General features: G+C 44.5%; 1 protein-coding gene across 1 annotated transcript in view; it reads right to left on the bottom strand.

Annotated features, from left to right (window-relative positions):
* The window catches only part of ltn1 (listerin E3 ubiquitin protein ligase 1), a 145,640-nt gene extending 138,416 nt beyond the window's left edge, over positions 1-7,224 (bottom strand). Inside the window, exons 1-2 of the mRNA XM_086006213.1 lie at positions 7,089-7,224; positions 2,028-2,231 (exon numbers count right to left, since the gene is read on the bottom strand). Coding sequence (XP_085862339.1) covers positions 2,028-2,231; positions 7,089-7,130 — 246 coding nt within the window. The 5' untranslated portion in view covers positions 7,131-7,224. The remainder of the gene's footprint in view (positions 1-2,027; positions 2,232-7,088) is intronic.
* Between the last annotated feature and the right edge of the window lie 4,880 nt (positions 7,225-12,104).

Genomic DNA, 12,104 nt, shown 5'->3' with positions numbered 1-12,104 from the left:
ACAAGAATATAAGAAATAGGAGCAGGAGTAGGCCATACGGCCCCTCGAGCCTGCTCCGCCATTCAATAAGGTTATCGCTGATCGTCGACCTCAACACCGCTTTCCCGCCCTATCCCCACACATTTTGAGTGCATAATCTAGGCTGCAGTAAATAAGGGAGTGTTGCATCGTCAAAGATTACATCTTTTGGATGAGATGTTAAACCAAAGCCATAGGAACCGGTGTGGGCCATGCAACCCCTCGAGCCTGTTCTGCCCTTCAGTTAACTCCTGGCTGATTTGTACCTCCGCTTCATTTACCCACCTTTGCTCCATATCCTTTGATAACCGTTACAAAAATCTATCAATCTCAGTCTTGAAAACGTCAATCGACCCAGCATCCACATCTTTTTGGGGGAGCGAGTTCCAGATTTCCATTACACTGCGTGTGAAAAAATGCTTCCATATTTCACTCTTAAATGGCATGTCTCTAATTTTAAGATTTTGCCTTCTTGTTCTGGATTCTCCCACCAGAGGAAATAGTTTTTCTGTATCTACCCTACTGAATCCCTTCATCATTTTAAACACCTTGATTAGATCACCCTTCAACCTTCTAAATGCAAGCGAATACAAGCCACGTTTATGCAATCTGTCCTCATAATTAAACCTTTTTAAGCCCTGGTATCATTCTGGTGAATCTGCATTATACACTTTCCAAGGCCTCTACATCTCTCCTGAGGTTCGGTGCCCAAAACTGAATGCAGTACTCCAGATGGCATCTGACCAAGGCTCTGTACAACTGAGGCGTCACTTGGACAGGGTCACTGGCAAGGCTTGGAAGCTAAGCAGAGCCAGGCCTGGTTAGTACCTGGAGGGGTGACCATCAGGGAAGACCAGGTGCAGAAGGTCACGGAAGGAGCCCCGAGGAGGGGCAGCTGGTGAGCAGGCCTGGGCGTTGGGCTGAAGATTGTCGGAATGGTGGAAATGGAATGGCGGCGTGCACAGACGCAGCGGCTTTGCTTCTCCCAGGACGGTGCTATTTACGTTTAATGTTAATGTTATTTGTACTGGACTCATGGGAGCTTGCAAGATCACATTTCGTTGTACAATGACAATAAAGTTGGAATTATTATTATTATTCCCCACATTTGAATTCGCACCTCCTTGAGATAAAGGCCAAAATTCCATTAGCCTTTATTTTTTAGGTAGAAAATTAGAACATTTTATTTGTAATTCAGATATATTTGTCAATACAGGTATTTAAATTGTACCTCAAAAATTATTTTCTATTTCATTTTGTTTATAAGTATTGGCCAATTAAAATGTTAAGTGGTATTACAAAACACTATTATCATCTATTAAAAATAAAAGTTATTGAGATACACAAAAAGAGCTAAAGGTAAATGATATAACTTTTAATTTCTCAGCATAACATCATCATTACAGCCATGAGCCAAGAGAATAAAATTCGAATTGCAGAACACCTGCTGACGTAAGAAAACTACTAGGCACTTGGGCTAAGCGTTAAACAAAGCTTTAATCAACTGTTTTACAACATGGAGGTCTAGTTGTGTCCTTCACTAGTTCCTGTTAAGAATGTCCTGTGCAAGCTGGGCCCATGCCCGAGTATTTATACTCTCCCTGGACAGCGCCACCCACAGGCCGCTCAGTATTATTTCATAAGTCTTTCTTTCATGAATGACTGATTCATGTCACCTGCTTTGGCTAATAATTCCACCACAGTTGTAAAAGGGAGCGAGATAAAAACTAGCTGACTTGTGATTCTTGTTCATATCACTCAACCACTGACGTCAAAAGCAGTCATGTAACTGTCTAGGCTGGATTGTCCTACTCTCTTAATAAAAAAAGGAGTTGTGGAAAAAAATGCCAGAAATGGTAGCTGCATCTCTTCCCCCAGAAGATGTCCTTGACATGCAGCTGTAAAGAGAACTTTACAGAGTGGGCTTACAACGTGATGGCCCCAGGGAATGACTTATATAGGAACCTGCGGAAAAATGAGCTTCTGCAGAAGTTGACAGTGAAACATACTTTTAATTTTGTGGTTGCATCTCTCTTCGACATTTTGCGCAGAACCATTCGGAAGTCTGCATCCACCAAATTATCTATTTCTTCTACGCCTTGGACTGCAGGAACATAACCCAGTTCATTCTGGGTGGCTCCAAATCCAATAAAGCCTGGAACCGTTCCCTTGTCTTTAGCCAGCAGTTCGGCTGCTTTTCCACTGTTGGACGGCTGTAAAAACGAAGCAAATCAAATTAATCTTCGGCAAACTTCCTTCGGAGCCAAACTAAGCCTGCAGGATGTTTGACTCCAACTCCTGCAAACTGCTGGAGGACATTAAAAAAAAGTCATACAGCACAGATTTACCAAGATGTGTAAATAGTTAGGGTGGTGGCACTAAGCCTTAGGAGCACTTAGTGCTAGAGTGAGACAGACACAGCTTCATAGAAACATAGACGATAGGAGCAGGAGTCGGCCATTCGGCCCCTCGAGCCTGCTCCGCCATTCAATGAGATCATGGCTGATCATCCAAATTCAGGACCCTGTCCCTGCCTTCTCCCCATATCCCTTGATCCCTTTAACCTTAAGAAATATATCTAACTCCTTCTTGAATATATTTAATGAATTGGCCTCCACTGCCTTCTGTGGTAGAGAATTCCACAGGTTCACCACTCTCTGGGTGAAGTAATTCCTCCTCATCTCTGTCCTAAATGAATCTCTGCTCTGTTCAGTTCCCAATCTGTGCTGTGCTAAATGGAGGCTACAGCATTTCAGGGGGGAAGGAGAAAAGGGAGGGGGGGAACACATAGGGCACAATCATGCCTAGACAGTCAGCAGCTCCTTGCAGCTGCGAACAGGTGACATCGGCAGTGGTCTGGTAGCTAGTCGGCTGTGAGGCTGGGCATTAGGTGGACTGAGGATGGGGGACAATTTACAAAGAAAGATTATATTATTTATGGAAAAAAAATGAATGGTACAAAAATCATATTTAACTTTTTAAATTACAGTGGAAACTGAATCACAAAATGCAAACCCACAGACCTGTGTAACATATGTTTCTCCAACCACTTTGGCTACTATCCTTTCTTTCCAGTATTGTAAACTACTTTATTAGACAGCACGATGCGGTCTCCTCTACATTGGGGAGACCAAACGCAGATTGGGTGACCGCTTTGCGGAACACCTCCGTTCAGTCCGTACGGGTGACCCTGAGCTTCCGGTCGCCTGTCATTTTAATTCACCGCTTCACTCCCGCTCTGATCTCTCTGTCCTCGGGCTATTGCATTGCTGCAATGAAGCTCAACGTAAGCTCGAGGAACAGCACCTCATCTTTCGATTGGGCACTTTGCAGCCTGCCGGACTCAACACTGAGTTTAACAATTTCAGATAATTATCCCTGCCCCCATTTTTCATGCTGTATGATTTTTGCCATTCCCATTTGCAACATTTTATCTTTCCTGCCTCTTACAAAAGCACAGGGTGTTCTTTCTATTCCTTCCTCCCCTCCTAAACCCCGCCCCCCCCCAATGTCTCTGCACCTGCTTAATATGTTACATCTCCAGCTTTTTCCAGTTCTGATGAAGGGTCCCAGACCTGAAACGTTAACTCTGTTTCTCTCTCCACGGATGCTGCCTGGCCTGCTGAGTATTTCCAGCATTTTCTGTTGTTATTAGACAGCGTGTGGCTCAATTTAGTATATTTACATAATGACTACTAAAGTTCACCTGTCAGTGTTGAACACAGCTTGTTAGTGTGTTTGAATGTAATACTTTCACCCAGGACCACAATCATGATCCAGTAACTGGTGGCCTTGATTCTGACACCTTATTTGAAGATCACAGTCCTAGCATTGGCCAGTGCCTTTAATTGTGATCTTTATGACGTTTGTTGTTTCCATATTTTCACACTATTCCCTTAGAGTACAGTGTGAACCAGTGGAAGGATTTACAGGCTGATTAACAGCTCGACACGCCACAAGGTGAACGCTCCGCCGCGGCCATAACCACCTTTATACAGGCCGATAGGGTGGATGGTCGTATACACCGAGAGGGTTTTATGGAATCCCACAATCCATACGAGGAGAGGGGTCACCTACACCCATCAGACGCGAGTGAAGACAGAATTTAGAGCGGGAGCGCCGGTCTTCACTCACCGGGACTGTCTCGAGCGAGGGTCCCCAACCCTGCACCTTCTGACTCGAGGGTGGGAGGGCTACCACGAAGCTGCAGGCTTGCTCCTTTGTAGTAAGGTGAGCCATTTTAACAAAAAGCATCTACAAATGAATGGACTGTTGTCCTGAGGAAAGTTGGAGTTGTCCGGCATGAGTGTTAGCATTCAGAAAACGTCTGGGATTCAGAAGCAGAAAGTGGTAAGGAAATCTGCAGGAAACAACTATGTCCATAATGAAATATGGACAACGTGGAAGGTTTCAAGGCAGAAAGCAGGTATACTGAAAAACAAGGGATGCTGCACTCTTCCACTGCTACTCCTTGGTATGTGTGTGCTACATCCATAAGATCTGTACATAGCTACTGTAATTCATTAGTATGCTAGAGGTATCTAATCAATTATATTATTACTATGCAACCCTTCAGCAGAATCAAAGCACTGTCAATAAAAGAAAGCAACTTTTGTTACACCATACATTTATGTGGATAACACAGGCTTGGGAAACAGCAGGCCTCTTGCATTGTTCCACGGGAGCTCAGTGTAAGCTCGAGGAACAGCACCTCATCTTCCAATTAGGCACTTTACAGCCTTCCGGACTCAACATCGAGTTCAACAATTTCAGATCATAACCTCGGCCCCTATTATATTTTTTATCCACATCTTTGGTTTGTGCCTTTTCCTTTTTCTCTCTCCCACATGGCAGCTGTCTCTCACTCTGCCAGCGCATTTCACACTTCATCTAGAGCCGTCTTTTGTCTCTTTACCTGTCCTATTACCATCTCGTCTCGCCTTGAATATCTCTTAATGTCTCTTCTTTCATCCCCTCCCCCATTTCCCAGCCCCCAAACTGGCCTTTTAATCGGTTTCATTTCCTGCCTTTTTTCTCAGTTCTGAAGAAGGGTTTCAACTTGAAACGTTAACTGTGTTTCTCTCTCCACGGATGCTGCCCTGGCCTGCTGAGTTTTTCCCCAGCGTTTTCTGTTGTTATTTCGGATTTCCAGCATCCGCAGTATTTTGTCATCGTATCAGGGATACTGGTATGGTTGGACCTTAGCAGTGGAGCCAACCTGATTTCTTCAACTCCCTCCCTCTTTTGCATCCTTCCTGAAGACACTGCTGGGGTACACTTCCACAAGCAACAGCCGCCCTCTTCCTTAGCACTTCCTGATTCTGAAGCCCAGAGGTTTCTTTTTGGATGCCGACACTCATGTTGGACAACTTCAGGAGCTTACCCAAGGTGGCCATTCTTCACATCTTAGCTCAATCATTGTCAGCAGGCTATTTGATCATGTAGGGCATTACTGTCCAATCATATCCTAAACCAAAATGTACATATACTCTTAGCATAGGTCACTGGAGAATGATCATGAACCCCAGCTCAGGCAGAGAGGCAGCAAAGCCAATTGCAGCACCGGTTCAGCAATCATTTAGCAATCAGCCAACTCAGCACAAACCTGGGATCAAACTCAAATCTTCCTGTACGCCTCAACAAACCACCAATAGTACATTTACCATGGAGCTATGGTGACACTGACTATGGTGGTTTTTCATGACACCAGTAGTACTCCCAGATACCTTGGGAATTTTCTGCACAGAGGAACACAGCATTGAATAGTTGCCCAATACAGAAATCACACTTTCCCACCCACTCCTGACCCAGGTCTGTCCTCCCTCAGCAGATGCCAGGGATCCAGCTCCAGGGTAACAGGACTGCAAATGGTCCAAAAAGAGCAGCGTCTTCTTAATAACCACTTGCCACAAAACAATCCAGTCTACATCCCAGCAAAGGCCCCAGCTGCTAACTTCCCCAGTGCCCCTGAAAGCTGTGTTGCCATGTTTGAAAGTGGATGGTGGAGGCGTTAGAAGCTGCTCCACTTCAGGTACTTGAGCACAAAATCTAAGCTGACACCCCAGTGCAGTACTGAGGGAGCGCTGCACTGTGGGAGGTGCTGTCTTTCAGGTGAGATGTTAAACTGAGGCCCCCCTCCAGTCTGCTCTCTCAGACAGACGTAAAAGATCCCGTGGCACTTTCGGAGAAGGCCGGGGGAGTTCTCCCTGGCGTTCTAGCCCTCGACCAGACATCACTAAAACAGATGATCTGGTCATCTTAAGGCTAAAGGGGTCAAGGGATATGGGGAGAAGGCAGGGACAGGGTACTGAATTTGGAAGATCAGCCATGATCTCATTGAATGGCGGAGCAGGCTCGAGGGGCCGAATGGCCTACTCCTATCTTCTATGTTTCTATCATCACGTTGCTGTTTGTGGGATCTTGCTGTGCACAAATTGGCTGCTGCCTTGCCTACATTTTACAACAGTCACTACACTTCAACAACAACAAAAAAGTAGTTCAATAGCTGCAAAGCACTTTGGGACGTCCTGAGATCGTGAAATGCACTAATATATATATATAAATATAAAATAAAAACAGAAAATGCTGGCGATACTCAGCAGGTCAGGCAGCATCTGTGAAGAGAGAAACAGAATTAACGTTTCAGGTCGATGACCTTTCGTCAGAACTGGAAGAAAGCAGGAAATGGAACAGATTTTTAAGCAAGGGTAGGGGCTGGGAAATGGGGAAGGGGATGAAAGAACAAAAGGGAAGGTCTGTGATAGGATGGAAGGCGGAAGAGGTTAAGAGATAATATAGTTAGATACAAGGTTTTTCCCCCCTTTAAAACATGGGAGGACCAAGTGGGGGTGGTGAGTGAGGGGGGAGGGGGAAGAGGTCAGAATAAAATACTTGAAGGGGGGGGGAGGAATTGTCAGGGCTGCAGGGAAAAAATCTTTCCAAGAGCCGGAGCCGGAATGACGGGCCGAATGGGCTCCTCCTGCGCGGTCTCGGTGTGAGATTGTCGGGAGGGCCAGTTTAGACGGAGCATCAATCGGGCGGCCGATAACCTGCCGGTGCCGGTCCCTTACCCGCACGTTGCCTTTAGTTCGCTGTTTGTTTTTCCCCCCCATCGCTCGCCCGCTCTCTCTCCGCCTCGGGCACAAACTTTCGGTATTTTTCAAAAACGGCCAACGACACTCCCAGTGCGCCTGCGCCAAAGGGTCCTTGTGCGCTCCTTTTGAACCGACCGGCCAGAAACAAACAACCCCCCTCGGGCGTTCCGCGCTGCTGGCCGCGGACGGTGTCGCCTGGGTTACAGCCCGACAGAGACACCTGAGACTAGTACCATAGCAAAATACTGCGGATGCTGGAAATCCGAAATAACAACAGAAAATGCTGGAAAAACTCAGCAGGCCAGGCAACATCCGTGGAGAGAAATTAGAGTCAACATTTCGGGTCAAAACCCTTTATCAAGACTAAAGAGGCACAGGGAATGAAATAGATTGAAAGGCCGGGCTGGGAGAGAACAAAAGAGAAGAGACATTAAGAGGTGTTCAAAACAAGACGAGATGGTGATAGGACTAGTGGAGACAAAAGAGGGCTCTAGGCGCCTGAGGCCTTCCGCGACCGGTGGGCGCCGCGCGGAACTGGAGTTGCATCATCATCATCCCGCTGGCCAACAGAATCTTTAAAACAGAGATGAGGAGGAATTTCTTCTCTCAGAGGGTCGTGAATCTTTGGAATTCTCTACCCCAGAGAGCTGTGGAGGCCGGGTCATTGAATATGTTCAAGGTGGAGATTGACAGATATTTGAGCTACAGGGGCGTCAAGGGTTACGGGGAGCGAGCGAGAAAGTGGAGTTGAGGCCACGATCGATCAGCCATGATCATATTGAATGGTGGAGCAGGCTCGAGGGGCCGAATGGCCTACTCCTGCTTCTTATGTTCTTATGTAAACAGAGGACAGGGAGGAGACGCCATGCGAAAGTCCAATATTAAAGTTGCAGGTCCTGTGGCGGGATGAAGTTGACTTGTAGACAGGGTGGAGTCAGCTTGGAGCATCACTGAACCAACGTCCATGTTCGGAGACAGTTGTGGAGGGCGAGTCCGGGAGCAGTGTACCAGTCTGCACATGGCTGGAGATTGAAATCTTACGTCTAGATCCAGAGAGTGGTGAACCTGAGGAATTCTCTACCACAGAAAGCAGTTGAGGCCAATTCATTAAATATATTCAAGAAGGAGTTACAGGAAACTCTCGATTTACCGGCACCTAAATAACCGGAAATCTCTGTTAACCGGCAAAATTCAGGAGTAGGTTCAGGTAAGTTTTACTTCATATTAGTGGCAGTTCCTGGATCTGTGGTTGTGTAACTGGGGTTCCTGCACCTGTTGCTAAGCAACAGGTACGCTTGGTCTGTGGCCGGAGTTCCTGCACCTGTTGCTAAGCAACAGGGAAGCCTGGATTTGTTGCTGTGTACGGAGCTCTCGTACCTTTTAACTATACCTCTCTGTAATCCGGACTTTTTGATAAACCAGCACCACACCGGTCCCGTCGGTGCCAGATAATAAAGAGTTTCCTGTAGATATATTTCTTAAGGCTAAAGGGATCAAGGGATATGGGGAGAAGGCAGAGACAAGGTACTGAGTTTGGATGATCAGCCATGATCTCATTGAATGGCAGAGCAGGCTCGAGGGGCCAAATGGCCTACTCCTGCTCCTATCTTCTATGTTTCTATGTCTACATGCACTTCCTGTCAACTTTTTCCATTATAAATCCGTACATCTACATTTATAATGAAAACTGTCTCTGTATGCTCATCACGCTGTAATTACACCTTCCTGTTGGTGCAGGTGCTGCAATGACACTACTGTCTGTCATAAGGACAGATGTATGTCTTCAAAATGGCAACTGAAGTACATCTATACATTTTGGTCCAGTTGTCCCCCCACATTTTGTTTTACCCGAGGCCTCCACTTGACCTCGAGTGGGAAATGGGCTGCTCGCCCCCGGCTTCCTTCTGTCCACTTTAATCGTCACAACACATCATGAGACCTCTTTGCACAGTATCAGTCCCACTTGACTTCAACAAGGTTCTAAAGCTGCTTTTTGTCATTCTCCAACCTTCCTGACATCAGAGGATTTCCAGCCACTAGCAGGAACTGCAAACTGAAAAAGCTGACTGTTTATGCAAGAAGCAGCTAGTTTTTCAAAATAACTTTTAAAAAGTGGTTTTCAAAATGGAAATGGGTAAATACTTGAAAAGGAATAAAAAGAGCAGGTGGGACTAATTGGATAGATCTTTCAAAGAGCCGGCATATGCTCTCTGTGCTGTATCATTCTGTGATTCTATGGTTGACAATTATGTATATTATCCGCTTCAGTGACATTCTTTGGTGGCTTATCCCACAGATCCATTCCCCTTTGAATTAAAATGTTCTATCTGACTTTCTTTCTTACTCTTCCTCATTTTCAATTTGTTCTGTCTGGCATTTGAATCAGAGGGCCACTTTAATTGTTTCAGATTTTCTTCAGAGACCACACATTGCCCCTACTAGATGTTATTTTCTTCCGTTCTATATGTTCTCCTGCCTATAATAAAATTTTATTTTAAACTCTGTGCACCCAGTTTAGTAAAACTAAAAGCTCTAACCACACAAGTGCAAAAACAATTTTTTTTTGGTGGGGGGGCGGGGAATTCTCAGGCAAGCCTCAACCCGGGTTTCTGGAGATAAAAAAAAAAACAGCCTTTTAACGACAAGCGCTGATGCAAAGACAGCACTCCAAGAATGCTGCTCTGTACTGTAATAAAAACAGAAAATGCTGGAAATACTAGTAGGTATTTCCAGCATTTTCTGTTTTTATTTCAGATTTCTAGCATCCGCAGTATTTTGCTTCTGCTCTACTGTGTTCGCTATATAGTTTCAGCTTTCAATTTGCTTTGTGTTTATTGCTGCTCTGCCGTGGTGGGGGACACGTTGAATCTCGAATCTAAGAATTCTAAATCTCTCAACTTCATCCTTAATTATTTCAACACCATTCATGGAGTATGTGTGTCACTCATTTTCTCTTCTTACGCGCAGTATTGTACCCTTATCCGTATTACAATTCAGCTGCAATTGTTCCACCCACTTACATATTTTAACATATTCACCCTGTGGTTCCCAAGCTTCCTATACATAAAAGATATTACTTCCAACCACACCTGATGGTTTGGGGAACAGAAACATGTTACAATTTTGAGCTCAATATTTCAGGCCGACGACTAAATTCTCATTACAAACTGCCACTTTTTATATATTTCTCTCACCCCGATGACATGACAATTTTCACATTTCTACATTACATATTTTATCAAAGGGTGTCTTTGATCATGTATCAATCAATACTGATTTGATTATGTTCGGTCATTGCAGCTACAGATTTGTGCTAGAATGATTGGCATGGGTCAAAACAACTCAACCTTCAAAAACATGTTTCTCTCGTAACTCGATTACAGAAAGTGCACTGGCTCAATTCCAGGCTGTGGTCTTTCTCAGGCAGGTGCTTATCTTAACAAGGCTTCAGGTCCGAATGAATAAAAATCTCGCTCTCCTTTGATACAAAGGGAGCTTTGCTGCCTGTCCCGTGTCTATTGCTGAAGTTAACAATCCTTTCTTACCCATGTCTCCTATTCACTTTTCTCATTAAACAGGTGGTTACTTCGCATTAGAATTTGCCAATGTTGCAAGCGTCTTAACAATTCTAAAAATCAGTGGTCACTATCTTAGAATTGAGGATTATCAAATTTTCCAAATCGTAATTCTGATGATAAACAAAACATTACTGCAATATAATGAAAAATCAATAGCTGTATTACATTAGCAACCCTCAAGTCAGTCTGATTAGCCTTTTCCTTACAGGACTAACCACCAAACATTCCAATGTTAGTCTTTCTTTCAAAAAAATTCTCCTACCCCCCCCCCCCCTCTCCAGAGGCATTGAATACAGTTCCAATTCTGTTCTCAGCCAAGTGCAGTATAAATATAGTCAATATAAAGGTATACCTGTGTGGATTTAATTTTAATATAGTTTGCTCATTACAATTATATCTTTAAAAATTAATTTAAAAAAAAAGTAATTAAAAATGAGAATAGAAAACTTCAAGATAATTATGATGAGGAAGTCCATTCAGTCCATCTTATTTCATCCACCCAGAAAGATCCTAAAGTTCCACTCATTTCAGCATCCAATTCTTCCTCAAAAGATTCATGGGGTTTTGCCTCTGCAACTCTTCCAGGTAATCTATTGCATATGTTGAACACTCTATGCAACTAACAATTTCCTGACATCAGTCTGAAATTTAGCTTTTAAGAATTTGAATCCAGGGTCCCCTGTCTGACACCCTCTATTTAACTCAAAGTAATGTTCTAGGTTTATCTTTTTTTCCCCCTCGAACTATCTTATAACCTGTAAAAAAAAATCACTCTTTATACACCTCCTTTCCCAGCAGAAAAGCCCAAATTCCTCCAGTCTGTTCTCATAACTCAGACATTTGACACAAGGGATGAACCATGTGGTTCTTCTCTGCACTACCTCTAGCACCAGAATGTGTCCCTTATGTCTTGGTGACCAGAAATGGATGCAGTACTCAAAGTGTGATCTGACCAGAGCACTAAAAAGAGGGGTAGGCGCGGTCAGGAAGGTTTGCTTGAGGGACCGGGGTGGGGGATGGACACTCCTGCTCCTCCTGGCTCACAAGCAATGCTCTACAAACCACTTACCTTCTGCAGCTGTCTGCTCTCATCTCCAGCTAACAGCTGGGTTTCCTGAGCCCTGGAAAACCTGTTAAATTTAAATCAGGCTCCCAACTGCACTGTGGGAGCAACCCGCCACCGTAAAAATGGTAGCAGGCTAGTGTCGTGTTTTGCGAGTTTTAATTTTTAACCCCCTCGCCCGCCCGTCGTTGGGGCGGGGGTTAATATAAACCCCACACAGTAGCTTCCCCCCCTCCATGTACTTAGTCCACTGCACAAGAATTTCCAGAAGAAACAAAGTTTACCAAAACAAGTCACTTATTGAGAATGCTGCTAAAGCAAATTCAGCATCAGTTTTATTACAAGAAGTAT

Source organism: Somniosus microcephalus, chromosome 14 (assembly GCF_052327205.1).
Source record: "Somniosus microcephalus isolate GS21.2 chromosome 14, FLI_Smic_1.0, whole genome shotgun sequence".
Lineage (NCBI taxonomy): Eukaryota > Metazoa > Chordata > Chondrichthyes > Squaliformes > Somniosidae > Somniosus > Somniosus microcephalus.
Note: the sequence above shows the minus strand (reverse complement) of the source record. Positions and strands in the feature narration are given on the sequence as shown.